At 52.3% G+C, this 20,573-nt stretch overlaps 1 protein-coding gene across 1 annotated transcript; it reads left to right on the top strand.

Moving 5' to 3' along the window:
- The first annotated feature begins 5,291 nt into the window (after window positions 1-5,291).
- Window positions 5,292-20,573, top strand: NDRG4 (NDRG family member 4). The gene is made up of 14 exons (XM_063312886.1): window positions 5,292-5,417; window positions 8,384-8,504; window positions 9,160-9,222; window positions 10,507-10,567; window positions 12,708-12,794; window positions 13,180-13,236; window positions 13,982-14,085; window positions 15,346-15,402; window positions 15,493-15,544; window positions 16,305-16,352; window positions 17,505-17,540; window positions 18,228-18,279; window positions 19,246-19,284; window positions 20,161-20,573. Exons 2-14 carry the CDS (start codon window positions 8,422-8,424, stop codon window positions 20,313-20,315), a joined length of 894 nt encoding a protein of 297 aa, XP_063168956.1. The 5' UTR covers window positions 5,292-5,417; window positions 8,384-8,421; the 3' UTR covers window positions 20,316-20,573.

The following is a 20,573-nucleotide window of genomic DNA, read 5'->3' as shown; positions in this document are numbered from 1 at the left end:
TACTGAATGAAGCCATTTTCTGGATTTGCACAATACATTGAATCAGAAGCTAATCAAAAAGGCTGAGTGTGGAAAACATGCTAACTCACAAAAAAAAAACACTAAACAAAATTAAGCCTAACCAGATTCCATATGTGTGTGTGAATGAAATGTTTGGCCTTTAACTCATCAGATTAAGCATGTTGTGTGCAACATACAGCCCTCCATGCAAATACATGAACAAGCATGAGATTATTCACTCTTCATCCAGTCTGAGGGGAGAGCAAAGAATGTCGTTTTCAATTGCACCCACAAGTCCACAGAGCCAGCCTATTTTAACGTAGGAACTGACACTAAGGGGAAAGAGAGTGCCTTAGGTTACTTTCCTGAGTTTCCAGACAGGCAGGCGGCTTCTTCGCATGCGACAATTATTTTTGCAATAGACCCTGAAAGGCAGGAAAAAGGTCTCTGCTGAGCTACCAGTGTTTTTTCTACCAACAAAGTTCCGTCAGCCTAAGGAAGCACGGCCAATAATAAGGAATGGAAGCGCGCGCAGCCCAGAACGCCTCGGGAGAGCCCAGCTGCTGGCCAGGAGCCTCCGGCCGGAGTGAAAACAACGCGTGGCTGGCCGGCGCAGGGGCGGGGCGGGGCGGGGCGGGGCGGGGCGGGCCATTCTCGCAGCTTGGGGGCGGACGGCGGCGACTGGGCCCGCTTCAGCACCACGGACAGCAGCGCCCGCCTTTCCAGGCTGCGCTCCTCTCAGCGACGCTTCCTTTGCCCCGGCGCGCCTCCCCGCGGCTCCTGACTGCGACCGCGGAAGCTGCGGAGCCTCAAATTGGCTTCAGACAGAATCTGCCACGTTTGCTGGACTCAGGGTTTTTTTATTTTAAAATTAAACCATTAGCTTCCCACAACGGTGACAAGTTGAAGATGTAACCATGGAGTCTGAGAGGTCCCCTGCAAAATGTTTCAATTGTCTTAATTTTTGCCTTTCCTCATGCAATTATCAAATGCATTAGTCTCTTGGCCTCATTTTGCATGTGAAGAATCTGTGGTGGGCTGGCAGAATCTGATTTCCTAATCGGGTTATGGCTGAAGGGGCACGGGAAGGTCAGCACAGAGGAGGTGACTCCCAGTCTTGGGGTGCAGAGGGTGGCTTTGCTCTTGGCTCGGCCGCAGGTGCTCAGCTGTCCAACTCACCAGCATGTTGGGAGCATTCAGCATACGGGAGCTCCTTGGCCAGGATAAGCATGCAATAAATAATTCCACAGAAGAATTCCACAGAAGGGATGCACTACAGTTTATAGTCATGGAATAGATGACGGAAGGGATCCTGGAGATCAGCTACCATACTGTCCCTGGCGGACGCTAACTAGCCTCTCAACCCCCAAGCAAAGAAGAACCCACCTCTTCCCAGGGCCAAATGGTCCAACCAGAGTCTGCTGCCTTATAATTTAAACCCCTTGGTTTCTTGCCACGTGTTCTGGAATGATTCTGAACTGTTCCATCTTCAGATCTTGAAAGACAGCCATACTGTCTCCCCGCAGTCTCCTCTATACGAAATGTACCAAACACTTTTTAAGTTTTTCCTTCCAGGCCTCTTATAATTTTAGCTGCTCTACTCTGGACACAGGCTAATTTGACAATATTCTTCCAGTTCTGGTGCCTAGAACTGAATGCAGCATTCCAGATGTGGTCTGAACTAACTCAGAATAAGGAGGAATGATTACTCATCTTGATTTTGACACTGCTGCTGTTAAGGACAGCTTGATTTTTTGGGAGGTGCACCACCCCATTGGCTCACACTCAGCTTGTAGTCTTCCAACTGCTGTGCCCATTACAATCTCCCCAGTCCTATCTCTTCCCTTTGGTTTTTACTAACCAAATGTAGAATTTTACTTTTGTCCCTGTTGAAATTAGTCTCACTGTTTTTTGCCCATTGCTTCAGCTTATCAAGGTGGTCCTGTCCTCTAGGGGTTTGCTATTTTTGGGTCACTCAGAAATGTGATAACAATCATGCTTTCTAACCCTGGGTTAGAAAAAAAGGTTGAACAGCACAGTGGCCTAGAACAGAAGCCAGGAGCTCAGCCTTGATGCAGAGCTGTTGACGTAAACTCAAAGGACAGGACTTGCCAATGGTTATTGTCATGAGGGTCTGTGCTTCAGAACATCTCGATGCCTAGATTTTGAAAATGGCTAGTTCTGCAGAACACGCAAGCTAGCCCACTGGACTTTAGCTTAAGACTTGTATAAGCCCAGTCCTAGTGGTTAGTTTCAGTGTGCTGTGAACCCTGAAATTAGGGTTAATTCAGTAAGCCATCATTGACCATGAATCAATGAGTCATACAAATACACAGCCAATGGTGATTATAGAAATGGTGTGATGCAATCATAGATCTGAATGATGGCCTGCTTCACTCTGTAGATTTTCAAGGATTACACTCGGATGCCTTACACTTCCAAAGACTCTGATATAGCTGATCTTCTGGTTTCTTCAACCAAGCACAGTCTTAGTGTGACTTTGTCTGTTGGGATTAGATCAGTGATGGCGAACCTTTTGGGCTCAGCATGTCAAAAATTTGGAAAATGCCTAACTTGACTCTGCTGGCGTGTCATCCCCACCCCGAACAAAAAAGAAACAATTATTTCCATATTCATTTACTTAAAAAAAATACAATCCAATTTTGGGCGGCGAAGGGGGCAGAGATGGGGGGGAGATAGGTGGCGGTGGGGGAGTTGCAGTGCCTTTTGTTCACTCAAACAGGGAGAATAGTTGTTGTCGGGTGTTGAACGCTGCCGTGTCACCCAAAACATTGTGGTGTGTCACCTTTGACACATATGTCATAGGTTCACCATCCCTGGATTAGAGTAATTGGGCCTGTAACTGATTTGATTTGCAGACTGAAGTTTGAGCAGGAGTTGGTCTCTTTGATGGGTGCAGGGTGTCTCCAAGGGCGGAGGAGAGGCAGACAGTCTTCGGCCATTGTCAGGCAGTGAACCAACATCTGTGAATTAGGGATTTTATAAAGCAAATATTACTGATTTGACCCCAGCTTTCTTAGGAATTTGCTGCTGCTAAAAAAAATCCTGAATAGCATATCTGTTTACCATTAACAGATTTTGAAGTAATAAGAATCCAGAGCAGGAAGGAATCCATAATCCCTTCTTAGAAGCAGCGGCTCCCAACCGGTGCAGGTGGGCTGAGAGGACAGGCCCAGCAAACGGGAAGTCCTGGTGTCCAGAGACATCTGGCAGGATTCTTCCTGGGAGTGAAGGGGGTCACCTCTGACCGCAGGAGGGGGAGCCAGCCTTAGGGTCACTCCCAGGACAACTGGAGAAAGGATGGCTGCCCCCACCTCACCCACAATGCCAGGGGGCACTAGGCCTGGCTGTAGTTGGCTTCAGGGCCGGCCGAGCGACCCCCTCGCCTTTGGGGGGGGGCTCTAGGTCCGGCGATCGCCGCCCACCCGGAGCAGCACTGGCGGGCCCTCGGCGACCGCAGCCCGGCATCCCCGCCCAAGCACTACTTTCCCTGGCCCGGCTGCCCCGTTTTCGGCCGGCCCTCGGGAGAGAAGCTCTCCAACGCCCGCCATGCCCTCTCCGGGAGGGGGACCGGCAGAGCTTCCCGGGCGCCGCGGCGGAGTCCCGTCCTGCCGAAGAGGCCGGGCAGCAGCTCTTGGGCCCTCGGCTGGAGCCGCGCTGGCCTCGGCGGTCTTGGGGCCCCCGACGTTGCTGCTCTTTCTTCCAGGAGAGGCTTCGGGGCCTCCTTGGCGTCCCTCAGCGGAGGGGGCTGGAGCTCCTTTCGGGCCGCGCGGGATCCTGCCGCTGCCCGGGTTGCCGCTGGAGGGAGAAGGCAGCCGTCCTGCCGGAGGATGCTGAGGACCCTTCTTGGCAAGAGGAGCGTCACTGGGCTGCCGCTGGGGTGGTTGGGGGGGCCCTGGAAGGGGGACCGTCACAGCCACCCCAGCCTGGTCCCGTTGTTTGGGACAAGGCTGGCTTGCTGGGGACATTGTATGTGTTCCAGGCACCGGCTTCACTGCAAGATCTTTCCAGTCTCTCTGAAGGTGCAGAATGATGCATAAGCCGTAGGGGCATGCAACCCATTTTGGGCTGAACCATTTTGAACACAGTAGTTGAGACACTTCATTAAGTATTTTGCTGCAAGTGGAAGACTTGCACTGAAGTTTTCCACTTGCAGCAAAATACTTAGTGAAGTGAGGGTTCTGAACTTGTGACTTGCTCTTTTTCAGTAGCAGCTGCAGGCAGAGTCCAACTACCAGTGAGTCGCAGGTCCCTGCCTGCCCGTGGGCTGCCTTTTTGGCGCTGCCAACTTTCTGGTCTCTCAGGGTGCTTTGTGCTCATGCCTTGACACCTGGCGCCCTCTGTGCATGGTGTGCACCCTCCCTGCTTAGCCAGCTTGGTGTCCTGAGGGGCTTCAGCGGAGCCCAGCTGGAGAGACTGGGTCACCGCTTCGGAAAGCTGCTGCTGTTGGTGCTGCTTCCACAGCTGCTCAGCCGCCTCTTTAGCTGGCTCAGCCTTTCCGTCCTGATGCTTCATTGGGTGCGAGTGCTCGTGTGGCCAGGAGGGGCAGGGAGACCTGGAAGCGGGCTTGGCGCCTCCCTGTGGAAAAATACTCTTGGCCCCGGGAATCAAGCGACAGCAAGGGGGCCCAGCCGGTCCGCTCCACTGACTGTTTACCGAGGAGGCAAATTCACCACGGGGAACGTTTATCATCTCTCACAATCTGTGTGGTGTTTACTCTCACTGGAGCTCTGGAGAGTGTCATAATTTGTGTTTATAATATGTAAAAATGTAGCTGATGCATTTGCCCAACACAATCAGCTTGGCTAACCCTTTTCTGCATCTGAGCAGATTGCACTGACGGCTCACATCTGGTTTGTTCATGGTTCAACATATGGTGTAACCCAGAAAATGTGTTCTCAGCAGCCAAGGTAACCCTGCTGTGTGAATGCATTAAGGAGTGCCATAATTCCTCCGTCAGAGGGGGAATATGAATGTTCAGCTGTTTTGCTGGAGCGACACCCAGCATACTTTTGTCAGTAACCCTGCAGGTGGGGTGAAAGTGTGCAGAGAACAGGGATTGTGTGAGCAGGGCTCTGTGCAAAGGCGAATCTTGCAGGCCAGACAGAGGAATGCAATGTGCTTAGTGGGTCGTGTGGGGTCCAGCTCCCTCTGCCTCCCTCCCTGTCCTTCTTGGCCTTAGCCTGGGTCAGTTTTATGGAGAAGGAAGTAAATGCTGAAGAGAAGGGACAGCAGGACTCCAGCCTCCCAGGCTGGCCTGAGTGTCGCCTCCTCTCCTTCTCTCCCACAGGAACATGACATCGAGACGCCGTACGGGCTGCTGCATGTTGTCCTTCGGGGATCCCCCAGGGGAAACCGCCCAGCCCTTCTGACTTACCATGATGTGGGGCTCAATCGTAAGTAGATTACTTTTAATTCTGGGGGGGGGGCATCCCCTTGGTTCCTGGGGTGCCTGACTTGGCAACTGTCTGTCTGCACTTGGCTACCAGAAAGAAGCGGGATTGACGGTGTCAGTGACAGGCTGCCATCTCATTGACTTTTGATGATGTGTCAAGTCTTTCAAAGCCCTGGGACTTAGTTTTGATGGTTTAGCCTAGTGTGCAAATCCAATACTTTTGGTTAATTTGTAATTCAGTGTCTAATGTGAATCCAGAAAAATGTATTAACTAACTTCAGAATGCTGCATGAACATAGCAAAAAAGTTTTCTGTCCTTCTTGGCCTTAGCCTGGGTCTGTTCTATGGAGAAGGAAGTAAATGCTGAAGATGCTGCAGTGGACTGTTTTCCCCTAATCTTAGTTCAATCAATGGTCAAACGTTGGCTGTGTTTGCATAATACTTTGAACATACGTAGACTAAAAAGGCTGTGCTTGCAAACACACAAATCCACAAGAAACTAATCAAGCTTGGAATGTAGCTAGCAAGCTTAGCCAGGGCCACCATTACCATGGCAGGGTAAGAAGGAACTTGTGTGGACTGCAGGAGACTGGAAGGTTGAAGTGGAAGGAAGAGGTAGCCCTGTGCCGTCTTCTCAAGAGCTGTGTGCTTCTTTATCCTTCTTTTCTAGGAATGGTGGGTGGAGGCAATGCGCTGGCTGCTGTTCATTCCTGCGTATCCAAGTAGGCACACCAGTGACTCAGCCAGAGAAATCTGGAATTTCCAAATGGGAGTGACAAGAGAGTGATGTTTCTGATGTCCTTTTGGATAGCTGGTAGTGGAAAGTGGCCTCCTAGAAGTGAGGAGCTGATGGAAAGTTTGGGTCTCTTGGGTGCGCGTTTATACCACTGAAATGAAGGTCTTCTGGGGGATGGAAACATAGTCAAAAGAGCTTAAAGCTAAATCCTTTTGTTTAAGCAAGGACAAGATGGATCCCACGGAGGTATCTACATTATTTTGGAACTGCTGAATGATTGAATTCCTACCAAAATTAAGTGGTTAAGAAAAATTAATATTAGGAAGTTTCACAGGTGTACCATGAATAGGCTACTGTATGTCAGACAAAAGTTTCTCGCTTTTAAAATGGAATAAATGAGCTTGGTGGATCATGAGAATGCTGCGAATACAGCACAGCTTATTTCTTTCTATAGTTTTTGGATTCTAACAGTCCTATAAGACTGACTGCTGATCGACCAACGGACAAGCGAGAGTGAAAAAGGCATGTCTTCCTAGGGACATTTTTCCTGCTGGCAGATATGGAAAGGGAGCTGGGGAGATAAGTGGGTGGAAGATCCCAACTATCTTCTGGAGTTAAGTCACATTGAACTGAAAGGCTGAGCCCTGAGCCACGGGTGCACGGAATGGGCCTCTCTGTGCAATTGGCTGCACTCGAGAGAGACCTGCGGTGGAGAGGCCTTCTAAACATTCTGTCCCTTCCTCCTCCAGTAAATGTGGGTTGTATCCTTCCATGGACTGCCCCGTCAATCCCAAGACAACAAACATGTTTATTTGGGATTTATTTGGTGGAGCCCCGCCACACCCTCAGCACGGTGTGATTGGTGGCTGAAGCTGGGTAAGAGGGAGGGATGAATAAATGGTGCGGATTCCATTACTCCTCACAGCTCCCTGGGTCGCCCCTATTTGGGCTGCTGGCAGTGGCCAATCCTGCGACTTCAAGGTTGTTAACTCGGAAGCCCACAGAGGGGAAGGAGAAATGGGCTGAGGGTCTGGCCCACTACGAGGGGAAGGACAGCAGCAGGCACCTCCCTCTGGGAAGTCTTTTCCCCAGAATCCGCTCACTTCTTCCTGAGACTTGGCCCATGTGCAGAGAGAGGCTCTGCCGTCACCTTCCTTTGCCAAACCACCTTGCATTTTTTCAGGCATGTCACATCAGGGGTGAAGTTTGTGGGGTTTCCCAAGATACATGTGTCCTGAAGTTCAGGAATTACTGGCCAGGGTGGGGTGGTGGAGCAGAGAAAGAACCTACCTTAATTCCCAGATAGTCCCTGGTTCTGCAGCAGGGGTGGAAGTATGGCAGGGGAATTTTAATTATTGGTCTCCTCCCATTTTTATTTTATGTTGATGTACATTGTGAAGCAGCAGGACTTCACTGTGCAGAAGAAGAAGTGCAGCCTATGCTGCTTATTTTAAACATGAGTTTGGAGTGTGGTATTATGTATCGAATTTCAGCTTACACATATAAAAACATTTCAAAATTGTTTGATGTTGCTGTAATCCGAAAACCAGTTAATTAAGGAATATGACTGTATGAAGGGGCTCTTTTGCAGGAATGACCTAGCTCTCCTCTTTTACTGCCCAGGTTTATTTCAGCCAGTTTCTGCACTGGAGATCAAGGATAGGCAAAGGGAGAGATCCCAGTTAGTTGAAGGCTCCTTCAGGCTGATCCCATGTTATTCGGATGTGGCAGAACAGCCCTTGAATGGAGTGGATTTGCTTGCTTGCAAGCGTCTCTTCACCTGCCCTGACCAGGTTGCGAATTGTCTCTCAGCCTCCCTGCAGGAAACACTGAAATGCGTTGAACCTACAAACAAGAAGGGCTTGAATAATGTTGGAAAAGATCACAGCTGATTTGCAAAGATTGTTGGAAAGGCATTCGTAAATAACCATCACCTTCCTTCCACTTTTATTCAGTGTGGAAAAGCAGCAGTCTCAACAGTCCTGAAAGGCAACAAGAGACATTGCAGTACTTGGACAGAGAGAGTTCTGGCTCTCAGAATGGTGAAAGAGGCCTCAGATGTGTCCACCGCTCCACCAGTAGCCTAAAAGGGCTGTCTCTCCTGCCCTACCCTGGCATATTAAGAGAGCCAACTGGTCCCAGAAGAAGTAGATGTCAATGCTCAAAGTTTATTTTAGAAGATGTACCACTTGATTTAATCCTCTAGCCCTACTTTTTTTTATTTCTTACAGACAAGCTCTGTTTCAACACTCTCTTCAGCTCTGAGGATATGCAGGAGATCACTAAACACTTTGTGGTGTGCCACGTGGATGCTCCAGGGCAGCAGGCTGGGGCCTCCCAGTTTCCTCAGGGGTAAGCATCTTCCAGGAATGCCTTTGTCCCTTTTTAGAGGGCAAGGTGTGTGACTGTGTCTTTGCCAGGTTGCTTGCCGGGCCTGGTCTGGATCCCTTGATCTGCTTCTGAGTCACTGCTGTGTGGCTCTCCAAGAGGACTCAAATGGAGGCTGTGAGTGATTCTTGGAAGCATCTGTTTAGTCCTGCAGGGGGGTGGCAGGCCATGTGCGTGCGCGTGTGTGTCTGTGTGTCAGGGAGCCCTAGTGGGAACAGGGTGCTTTTCTCCATAAGGGAATCTTTTATCACAAACTGTTCCTGCCACTTTGAACTTGGTGGTATACAAATTGCGTAAAAAATGACAAAGTGTCTAAGGGATTAATTAACCCATGAGTTAATCCAGGCAAATGAGCTCTGAATTCTGTGAGGGGCAGCTGCAGGACGGGGCACGAGAGCCACATGTAGCAGCCACGCTCCCATCAAGCTGCCCCACTTAGGGGTTGAGGGACCCCAGGCTGGCTCGGAGGAGCGAGACCTACGCACTGGAGCTGCTTCCCCGGAGAAGGGAGAGCAGGCATTTTGTTGAGCACCTGGCCCCTTGGTTTTTCCTGGAATATCCTCCCACACCAGGGTTAGATTGAACCTTTCTGGTCTTCTCATCTGCTCTGCTTCCACAGGTACCAGTACCCTTCCATGGACCAGTTAGCTGCCATGTTGCCCAGTGTGGTCCAGCATTTTGGGTGAGCAGTGGTGTCATCAAGTTGTTTGGAGGCTCAAATTGCCATGGTAGAACGGCCTTTATAGGGTGGTCCAAGAACAGGAGCCTTTGCCGCCCCCTTGTCAGTCTTGACTCCTGCCGATTACACGGATGAGCCCCTGCAGTTTTCTTGGCCATGTTCTCAGAAGCAGTTGGCTGTTGCCTGCTCCTTCCTGGTCTAAGAGAGAAGGACTGGTCCAAAGTCTCCAGCCGGCTTTGTGCCTAAGGCAGGACCAGAACTCACTACCTCCCAGTTTCTAATTTGGTGCCTTTAACCAGTACACCAAACTGGCTCATCCTCCTCCCCTGCAATTTGCTGCTTGAATAGGTTTGGGATTTCCTGCTTTAGAGGTGGTTGAACAAACACTCCTGGAGGACATGGGACACTTTTCCAAAATACAGAGTCTGACCCTTTTGAGCAAGTGATTGAACAGTTGAAGAACCTTGGCTGAAAATTTTTAAGAATGAGGCCTTGGAGCCAGTAGGGGCCAACCAACTGGTATTTGATAAAGCTTGAGTTGGGGCCTAGTGGGGCAAAATGGTTGAAGTGTTTAGGCTGAGCAGGGCTCACATCAAATCCTGTCCCACCATAAGTCCCCTGGATGACCTCAAGGTGGCCACGTTCCTGCTTACCCTAACAAAGTTGTTACAGAGATAGCATATTTTGGAGCTTCTTGAAAAGCAATAGGACATCACTGGAAGGTTACTACAAAAACTGAACCCAGATGTCATTTTAGCCAGTCTAGTGCATTAACCAATAAGTACTAGTAAGGCAGTGAGTGCAAGATGGATGAAGTATTCAAATAAATTATTACTAATTTAGCAGCTGATATTTTGAAGTGAGTAGTACATTGCTTTGTGATTATAGATGGAAAAGAATACTTGTACCTGTGTTTTTAATGCATTTTCACTGCACTATTTCCCTGGTGAAGGTGTTCTTAAAAAAAAAAAAGAATATGGGGGAACCTTGCTTGGAATAAATATGTGTACCTCATATTTCTTTTCCAACTACTTAGTTTGGTTTATATCCTTCAGTTTGTCTTATTTTAATTATCATAATGTTCACTTACAACAAGCTTATTCCTGTGAAGTTATATGATCATTTGGTAGCATTTACACTGTAAGCAAAAGTGGAGTGGAGGGGTGCAGCAGACATCAAGACCCCAATTCTAGTTGGCCATAAACCGAGCCATGGAGGCTTGGAAGCTGGCAGTGCGTGAGGCAAGGAAGTGATGCCAGGAAGTCTCTGACACTTCTCTTTTCATAGGTTCAAGTATGTGATTGGAATTGGAGTGGGAGCAGGTGCCTATATCCTTACCAAATTTGCAGTAAGTGCTCAGCCCTGGCCTTCGTGTGTATGTGTGGAAGAGAAATGGATCCTAAGCAGAGGGAGTTTGTATGCATTCTATGCCACATTCTGAGAAGGAATGGAGAGCACCCAGGAACACTCTGCTTTGGTGTCTTCTAGAGTAGAAACCATGGAGCCCAGTCCCGGGGATGTTTATTCAGCTGAAAGCTTTTCTGCTTTCATTGGGCCTTGGACCTGTTCACACAAAGGCCAGGAATACACCCTTTGCCTTACATGGAATACTGTAGAACACCTGAAAAGTGTGCTAGAGAAGAGTTCTTGAAAGTCGCGGAGAGCTAGTCAGCTCTACCCATCGTGTCAGTGTTAATGGGAAAGGGAGGTTGGGCGGAGATTATCGGCACACTGGAGCCTAGGCACTCCACGGCCTCCGTATCCAGTGCCTGCAATCAGCCACTGGCAGATCTTGCTGGGTAGGAACGCTTGCACAACTGGATCCAGCCCACACAGCTGGCTGCTGCGGCTGCAGCTACAGCAGATGTTCCGACTACTCCGACAGGCCAGTTCCCGGATGGTGGTGTGTTTGGATGTGTTCGCCTAGTGACTCTTTCCCAGTGTGCGCCCCATGTTTTACTGTTGATTCTGTCTTTTTTTGTGTTTTTTTTAACTTGATGTTTTAATCCTATTTTGTAAGCTGCCTAGAGTCACTTTGTGGTGGAAGTGGCATGCAAGCTGATAAATATAAATAAATAAATTCTGAGCTAAATGTCCCCAGTTTCAAATCTCTGTGGTCCCTGGAATCACTTCATGGATAGTCCCCTCCTGGAATCTTGGTTCTTGAGCCATGCTTGGATGATGTCCTGACTAGGAGATTAAGAGCAGATGAAATTGCTACTGGTCTTCAGGAAGTTCTGCACTATTTTGACAAATCTGGTATGCATTTAAAAAAGAAAAGCGCTAAATCAGAACTTCAGTGTCATCTGCTTAGTGACTTGCTCCAAAAAAAAAAATAGCCTCAAACCTTCCTAGGGCTTCTCAGTTTTTTACATGTCTTCCTTTTACAAAAGGTGATTTTAAGCTGAGAGAATCATAGCTATGACCAAAAACATAAAATCTCATAAAACATACTCCCTGGCCGCACTCCATCCTTGAGGTCGAGGCTGATGCAGTGCCTGAAAGCCTTGTGGGAATTTCTCAGTCTCCCTGTCCTTGCTCACCCACAAAGAGAGAGATGCCGGTCTCTCCTTTCACCCCTAATCAGACTGTCAATTAAGCTGGCCTTATTACAGATAGACCTGCCCTTGAAGAGCATCACCTGCTTATTGCCAACTTTGGGACCAACTGTGTGGCTGCGTATTCCCATGTCCCTTCCCCCGGAAGAAGGTGGCCCACTTCCCTGGCTCCACTTCCTTTGGCTTGACCCTATCCTCCCCCTAGCTACCACCTTTTTCCATTTCGTCATCCTTCTCCAAGCCTGGTTCATCTCTGGGATCAGGTCTTCTGCTGAACTGCAGAAACTGAAGCCCGTGCTGTTCTCACAGTGTCAGGAAGTTCTACAGATATCTCTGGGATGTTTTCAAACGTCACAATGACCAGAAGGTTCTTTCAGGAACCTTCTCAAGTAACAAGCCCACTTCTTTAATAGTCTAACCTTGAATAAGGACTAGGACTTGGCAACGCTTTTGAAAAGGGGGCTGTGAAAGCCTGTTAGTGTGCAAGAAGCCCCTGTCTTTAAAGGGAGAGGCAATATGGCTTTTGCAAGGCCTGTGCAGCTGCTTCAAGGAATGTCTCTGTTGCCAGGACATGCGTGCATGTGTGTGCGCACTCTTCTATGTTGAGAAGTGGGCAGAGCTGGTGCAAAGACCACCAGCAGGTGCTTCTGAAGCTTGCAGAAGGCATAGCTGCTTCGGTGCTCCAAAGGAAAGACTTTGCTTATGCTGATGTGCTTTCCAGAGCATCTGCTTCAAGTGCTTTGCACAGCCATAGTTTCCCACATTATCCAGATGCAGCCTCTGGACCTCTAATTGATCTGGTTAGATATGCTGTGTGAATGCAGCCTGTAGGCTATCCTTCCGGTGCATTTCTTTTAACTAACATATTCCCTTGCCTTTGATTGCGTGCAAATCTGTTAGCCTGAATAAACTCTGTCTGTTTTGCTGCAGCTGATCTTCCCAGACCTGATTGAAGGCCTCGTGCTGATTAACGTTGACCCAAATGGCAAAGGCTGGATCGACTGGGCTGCCAGCAAGGTGGGCTTCCAGGGTGGGTCAGTGCAGAATTCTTCCAGGCGGATGAGAGGGCTGGGCCAAGAAGGGCTGAAGAGCAGAGGCCTCCTGTGTGCACTGGTGTAGAGCATTCAGAGAGGTTGCAGTCAGACACGTTTGGCAGGGGTCAGGTTGGGAAAAGGAGGAGGGGTGCCCTGCATTGGCCGAGGAGCCTTTTTGTGCAGAGGCAGCCAAACTCTGGGTATCAAAGACTAAAAGACTGGGTACTGGCAAAGAGAAGGTGCCCCTGTCCTGACCCTCTTCTGAAAGCTACTCAGGGTCAGGCAGGGACCCTGAACATCTGGCAGGCCTTTGCGTTGGGTCTAGGAAGGCGATCCCTTGTCCCTTGACACCCATTTCCCTCTTTCAGCTCTCTGGCCTGACCAGCACGTTATCTGACATGGTGCTGTCTCACCTGTTCAGCCAGGTAAGACAGAGTTGCAGCAGCAGCAGGAGGTAGTGGGGAGCATGTTCACCGGCCTCTCTTAGGGCCCCTTCCCACAAGACGTGGGATCCCTTCCCCTCTTCTTTGGGGTCATTGATGTGCAAGACTGGCAGCCACTTCTAGGGTGTTGTAGAAGCTGCTTTAAAAGGCTCATTCGCACACGCAAAGGTAATGGCAGGATGAGGAGCTGTTCCCCACTGACGGTTTCCCCCAGCATCCTGAGTCACTGACAGAGGCTGCCCTAACCTGGGAATTGAGCTCGGGGGTGGCTGGCAGGCATTGGGGATCCGCAAGGAAGCCTCCTCTGAATTGGGTTGCACGTCATGCTGAGTGGGAGAGGGCTGCCCCTTTGGAGCAGGCAGACCCCAGAGCTTCTGCGGGGAGGACAGATGCCCCCCCCTTGAGACGGGCCCAGAGTTGCTGCCCCCGGCTTGTCTGTTGCTGGTGCTGCCGAAGCCTCTTGCCGTGCCTTCATCCCCCCCGCAGGTCTTCCCCCCTCCTGGCAAGAAACACATGGGATGGGCTGTTGGAGAGGGGGATTAAAGTGCCGCCATCTGCTGCGGCCATAGCAAGCTCCGCTTCTAGGCCCAGCTCAGGAGAGACAAGAGCCATGGGCCCCGAGCAAGGCCGGGCTTTGTGGGGTTGGCCGCCTCCTTGACAAGACAGCCGGGGCTCCCGGGGCTGGTTCCCAGGCCTGTCTTTGCCTGTGCCATCTCTGTGCCCACAGGAGGAGTTGGCTAATAATGTGGAGCTGGTGCAGAGCTATCGTCAGCAAATTGCCAGCACAGTGAACCAGTTCAACTTGCAGCTCTTCTGGAACATGTACAACAGGTAAAGTGGGGGGCGGGCCGGGAAAGCTGCCATGCCCCTGAGCCCCTCTGGGCTGCACGGAGCCCATTCTAAGAGGCAGCTGTGGGGGAAAGGGGGGCCATCCGCTAAGCTCTGGGGAAGACTCGCCCTGTTTGTAGAACAGCAAGCTTGGCTGCGGTACTCCTCAGTGGCCCCCTGCAGGTTAGGTTGTTTGAAACAGGGCCAGCTCCTGGTACCCGAAGGAAGCTGCACTGAGACTAGGTTGCTGCCATCCAAAAAGTTTGGGTTTTCCTCGTTTAAAAGATTGCACGGAGGCGTTTTGTGAAACACCCATCTTGGCAGAGGGACCCTTGGCAGGCATCGAGGCCTAAGGCGGCCTTGGGCTGGAACCAGAGGTAGTGGCCCATGGGGAAGGGCCCCAGAGCATGGAGGGGGTCGCCTCTGTCACTCTCCTTGCTGTAAACTCTCTTACGTGCTTTGCTTTGAGATGTTCGGGTATGCCATTTGTCTCCCTGCTTATCTCTGTCAATTGCACTCACTGCTTGTAAACCTGCATCTTTTTTTTTTAATCTGCTTAACAGTGGGAATTTTTTCTCACTCTGAGCATTAGTCTGCCTGAGCTTGTGAGTCACCCTGTAGCCACTCTCAGGGTGAACAATTAAGCCCAGAATAACCAATGAAGTAACTTAAAAATCATCACCAAGGCACAGCAAATACCAAACTGAGCATTTTGAAATACAGCTTTGCTTTGGAATAAAAGCTTTAGAAGCCTTTTCCCCACGCTCTAAAACTGGGGTGGACTCCACAGACTTAATCTTGCCGATCAGGCAAAAGGCAGCTCCATTAGAAAATGGGGCTGGGTCTGTGCTGAGAGGGCGGTCCCTCTTGGGAAGATTGGGGCTCATGGTTAGATGGGGCCCTGAACCTCCATGGAGGGGTCTGCTTTTGCCTCCTGCTATGCCGTCCTCCCACCAGGAGGCAAAAGCATTTGAGTCCGGGAGGCCTTTGGTGTGGCTGATGAACGTCCACCAAGGTGCCGCTCCAGGTGGTTGAGGCAGGCAGGGAGGACAGTTGTCCTCTTGGACTTGGTGCAAAAGCACTTTGCCTCTCAGATGCCTTGGGCTGCAGTTCCCATCATCCCCAGCCCACCCTTCCTGGAAGCTCCCATTTTCCAAGGAAGCCCCAGCTTGGCTTCATTTTCCAAGGAAGCCCAGCCTAGAAACATCCCGCGGCCCACGCGTCTCCCCGAATGACCCCACAAAGCCGTTCCATTTCTCTCAGCCGCAGGGATCTGGAGATGAGCCGCCCGGGCAGCACGCCCAATGCCAAGACGCTCCGGTAAGTCCCAGCGGAGCAGCGGGATGGCAGCAGCCGGGAGAGGCTGTTCCGACTGGCCTGCTGACAGCATTTCTCCCCCGGGGTTTACAGCTGCCCCGTGATGCTGGTGGTGGGCGACAACGCGCCTGCAGAAGACGGCGTGGTGAGTAGAGACGTCAGTCCAGCCACACAGAAGGGGCCTGCCTGCTCATGGCCGGTGCCCGGCCGAGCCTCTCTCCTCTCTCTACGAGGCCCCGAGAGCCGCTTCTCAGCCGCAGCCCCTGGAAGGAAGGGCGCCTGGCAGCAGAGGCTGCCACCGCCTCCCAGAGCACCTCTGCAGGGCTGCCTCAGTGTGACGTCTTTGGTTCAGCTACCTGGCCTTCCCCTGTCCAGGGCCTCCAGGTGTAGCGGACTCCAACTGTGGTCGCCGGGATCTGCTGCATCTGAAGAGCACCTGGCCAGAAATGGTGGCCTGGCTCGCCTGGAGCGGCCAGCCCGTCCCTCCTCCCCAGGGCCTTCGGGCAAGTGGCTGCAGGCGCCTCTGGTGTGCAGTTTCCATGGGTGCTCCTAAGAAGGTCAAAACAATCTGACCTTTTAGGGTCTGGGGGTGGACGTTCTGCCGGCTGTTACTGGGAGGGAGCAAAGTACAGAACAGGCAGAGCCCTGTAAAGATGCCTGCCACATCCAGGTTGTGCGAAGTTGTGTTGAAGAATCGGTCACCATCTGCTTCCTCCCCCTCAAGAAATATTTTCTCCGGTTGCAGAACAAGGAGATGCACGTTTTGCATTTGGAATGCAGGGCTTCCTTGGGTTTAGCAGAAGGGAGGCTGCCGCTCCTCTTGCCTGGGCACCTGCCGGGGAGAGAGTCCGGGGCGCAGCCCCCCCCCGACACTGTTCGGAACTCTGGCTCTTTGCTCTTTGCAGGTTGAGTGCAACTCCAAGCTGGACCCGACCACCACCACCTTCCTGAAGGTCAGCTGGCAGGCCAGTGCATTCCGGCTCCTGCCGGGGGTTCCAGGTGTTCTCCCCTCCCTCTCCAATGGTGGCAGTGCTCCCTCTGCACTGTTGCCCAGTTGTTGTGTGTGCACCCTCCCCACGGGACCCTGAAGGTCAAGGATGTGGCATAATCTCTCTCTTTGCTTCATATAGCAGCCGGGTTGCCCCTTTCCTCGCAGCCTCAACCCAAGCAAAGGCACATGGGGGTTTGCACACTTGTAGACACACTTGGGCATGCCCAACTTGAAGCTGCCATTTACTCAGAAGGAAAGTGTCCATTGGCCCTTAGGCAAGCTGTGGCAGAGAGTGGGTTTTGCCAGCACTGTGGCAGGGATGGAACGTGCCAATGCCCCTCCCTCCCTCCCTCCCACTGACCATTCCGTACAGGCACCTTGTCCGCTTCCCTGAATGCAGAAGCTGAGTTCTTTGCTCCAGAATGGCACCTGATGTGGCCCAGCAGCACCTTTCCCAGGGGTGGTTGATGCCCAGTGCACCTGCAGCACAGGAGAAGCAGCTTCCCTTTCTTCCCAGAATGCCTACTGCTCTCCAGCCACTGAGGAAGGGAAGGGAAGGGAAGGGAAGGGAAGAGGAGGGCAGCTTATATGCTTGTGCTTCTTTTAAATAAAAGGGAGGGGGGGTGCTGGATGTAGAGCTCCCAGCGTCCTTTGCCTTTGCCTGGAGCTGCTTGGGCTTGGAGCTTTTAGCCATGTCCCGAGGGTCTGTAAGGAGAAGAGAATGGTCAGAGGCCCTTCTGTGCTGTCCATCAGAGCAGGGCCTCTGAAGCCCCTGGCCTCCCCACACAAGGGCTCAGAGACTAACTCCTACTTTCCATACCTCATTCCTCCCCCCCCCCCAATAATTTTATGGAAATGGGCAGAACATCATCATGTCCAATGGGCCCTTCCATCAAAGCACACATCCAAATGGATGGATGTTTCACTAAAAACAGCAAGTGAGAGTGGAGGAGGACCCTGAAAAGGCAGAAAGTCTCTGCATCCTTGGTCCAGGGAAGCTGGCCATCAGCATCACGTCTAGTGCAGGCCAGAGTCTGCGGGTGGGGCAGGTGGGCAGGCAGGTTCTTGAGGGCAGGGCAAGCCTGCTTGGACTCAACCTCTGCTTTCCTCCTAGATGGCTGATTCTGGAGGGCTTCCCCATGTTACTCAGGTGAGCTCTCCCATTTTCTGTATCTTACCAAGACTGGATACAGAAACCAAGCCCACTTCCTCCCCCAGCTGGCTTCCCGCCTGGGTCAGGCAGGCCCCCTGGGACACCGGCAAGCCAGAAATTGGGGTAGTGGCCCCCTCTCCTGCACTGGGTGGTGGGGCTTTCTGGAGCGATCGCACTGCCACTTGATCAGAGGCCACCTTCAGCTCCTCTGAGTTCAGAAAAGGCTTCTACTCTATGTCCCTGTGTCCCTGGTGAAAATCCCCCACTGCACTCATTTCTACAGAAGAGTTGCAGCCAAGTTGCCTTCTTGGATCGCCAAGTGTGGCGGTTACTTGCTTTGGAGAAAATTCACACTTGGGTTCCAAAGTTGTTGAAGCTGCCTTGTTAAAGCATCTTTACAAGCCTTTGGGAGTTGGGAGCGGGGCAGGCTCAAACATAATTAAAGAGATGCAGCAAATGAATGTTAAAACTGCTATCAACTTTGAACACTTCTTGTTTTATTTCCTTCCCTCTTTGGATTTTGATGTAGAATTTGTACCACTAGTGGTAGAAAACAAATATAACTAGAATTTAAATTTAGAAACTGGATTTGAATATGAAATATCACAAAAGTTTATTTAAAATATGTCTGAAAATTCATAATGTTTCTATTGTGTCCCTCCTTCCCCTTTGCTTTCTTATCAGCCTGGGAAACTGACCGAGGCATTCAAGTACTTCCTTCAAGGAATGGGCTACGGTGAGGCCTCTCGGCTTCCAGATTGGCACGTGGGAAATGAAGTCCCTGGGCTGGGCCGAGAGAGGCTCCGTGGCCTGGTTTGCACATGACCCAAAAGCAGATCAGTCCTGCTGAGTCTTGTGCATGGCCCAGGTGGTCATAGATGTGGGCGCATGTGCACTCCACCAGTGTGTCATCTGCCTGCATTTTATTGATAAATGGCTGTCTTCCCTTGGAGCGGGGATGGGGGGCTCACTTTGTGCTGGACTCTGTGGGTCCGGCTTGGAGGGCGCTTGCTTTGTTCTCTGGCGAGCAGGGCATCCTTTGAAGGGCAGGAGATGACGTGAATGCTGGGAAGGCCTGGTCCTCTTTTAGGTGGGCTCCCAAAGAGGGGGACCTTTCCCCAGAGGCCAGGCTGCACGGCCCCTGCTTGGGCGCTCCTCCAGTGACCTGTCCCATGCTGGCCACAGGGCAAGCGGGTGGCTGGAGCAGCAGGAGCCAGGCGGCCCCTTCCACCTCTGCCCACACCAGAAAGCCAAAGGGCTCTCCTAGCCTGCTGGGCTCAGCCTCCCCCCTGGAGGCCCAAGCCAGCTTCCTTGTGGGGTCTCGGGCCCTGCAGCTTCCCAGCTGCTCCCACTGCCCCTTTACCAGAGGGAGGGCTGCCCCTCCCGGTTTCTTTGATGGGGCCCTCAGGGCGTGGGAGGCTGCCTTCTGCCGGAGCAGCCGCTGGGAAGTGACTGCTGAAGCGTGGGCTTCAGCCAGCTCCCCCACCCCCCATGTGCAGTTTTCAGAGCGTTGCAAGTGGGTGGATGCGTCCTTCGGGTTTCTCAGTCCCGCCTGAGCTCCCCCTTGAGTAAAACCTGCCTGCCCCTTGTTCAACTGCCTGGTTTGGCCAGTGGTCAGCCAACCCTCCAGCACATATGCTTCTCCCCTTCCCCAGAGCTGCCCCACCTGTTGCCTTCTAGTCAACCTCCCTCTTTTCCTCAGTGGCGTACCTGAAGGACCGGCGGCTGAGCGGCGGATCAGGTACTCATGGCCCTTCGGCGTCTGCTCCCTCCCTGCTTGCTGCAGGTGCCCTGCCACTCCTCTGCGTGCACCAGCTGGCTGCAGAGAGTGTCTTCCCTGCTGCGGCTTCTGCCAAAGGCCCTGCAGTGGGGGGGGAGTCAGGTCTGGGAGGGGGATCTCACCTTGGCAATGGTTTGGGGTTTCCCCAACAGCGCCCACAAAGCCAAGGGAATCCCAGGGAGGTCAAGAGAGGGCAGAGGGAGGCATCCAGGGGAATCCAATTCTAACCAGGCAAGAAAAGGGAGAGGGAGCAAGGCTCTCCAGGGGTTGATGGGCATTAATCCCCTGGTGCCTGGTGCCTTTGGTCAGGGATAACTGGAGGTGGGATCCACACCCTGGCCAGCTCCCCCTCCTCCACTCACAGAGCCCTCTGTTGAAAGGCCACTTTCCTCTCCTCTGTGCACCATAAGATGCATGAGAGGATACCTCTGGCCCCTCCCCGGTGCCCAAGGCGAGGCTGCAGCAGGGCCCCAAAGATTGGAACAGCTCTGCCAGTTGGGGCAGTGCCTTCAGCTGGGTGGGCCAAGTTACCCCCTGCCATCCTCCTGGCGCTCGTCCCTGGTCAGCTACAGCCATCCTGGCTAATGGCAAAGGATTGGCCTTGCAGGGCACTGAGAGGCCTCCTGGCCCCTATGAAGGCTTGGAGTCTGACCTTGGGCTGGTGAGTGGGCGGCTGCTGGGATGCAGGGTTGCTGCTGGGTGGAGCCCTGGCATGCTCCAAACAAGGCAGGGCTGAAGGTGGCTTCCCTCCCCGGTGCCACCTCGGCTCTTCTCAGGGGGGCCCAAGTTGACCTGCTGCCCAGCCCCAGGTGGTGACACCAGTCTGCCTCTCTGCAGCGCCCTCGGCCAGCGTGACACGCCTGGCCCGCTCCCGCACGGCCTCTCTCACCAGCGCCAGTTCAGTGGAGGGCGGCCGCCCCAGAGCCTGCACCCACTCGGAGAGCAGCGAAGCCGCGGGTCAGATCAACCACACCATGGAGGTGTCCTGCTGAGAGCCCTGGATGCCTTCCTCAGCGCCATCTTTGTTGTGGGAACCGTGGCCGTCCACACATCACGTCGCTCGCCAGCCGCTCTGTTTTTGCCGCTTCTCGTGGCTTCCGTTTCCTCGTCTGCCCATCTCTCCCATTTCCATTACAGATACGAGGCTGAGGCAGGAAGCAGCAGCTTCCGTCAAGGGCTGCCTTCCTGTTGGTGGAGATGCTGCCTTAAGAGTAGCCATGTTCAATGCTTGGCTTCGTCCCTTGCAAGCA

This window comes from Candoia aspera, chromosome 11 (genome assembly GCF_035149785.1).
Source record: "Candoia aspera isolate rCanAsp1 chromosome 11, rCanAsp1.hap2, whole genome shotgun sequence".
Taxonomy (NCBI): Eukaryota; Metazoa; Chordata; class Lepidosauria; order Squamata; family Boidae; genus Candoia; species Candoia aspera.
Note: the sequence above shows the minus strand (reverse complement) of the source record. Positions and strands in the feature narration are given on the sequence as shown.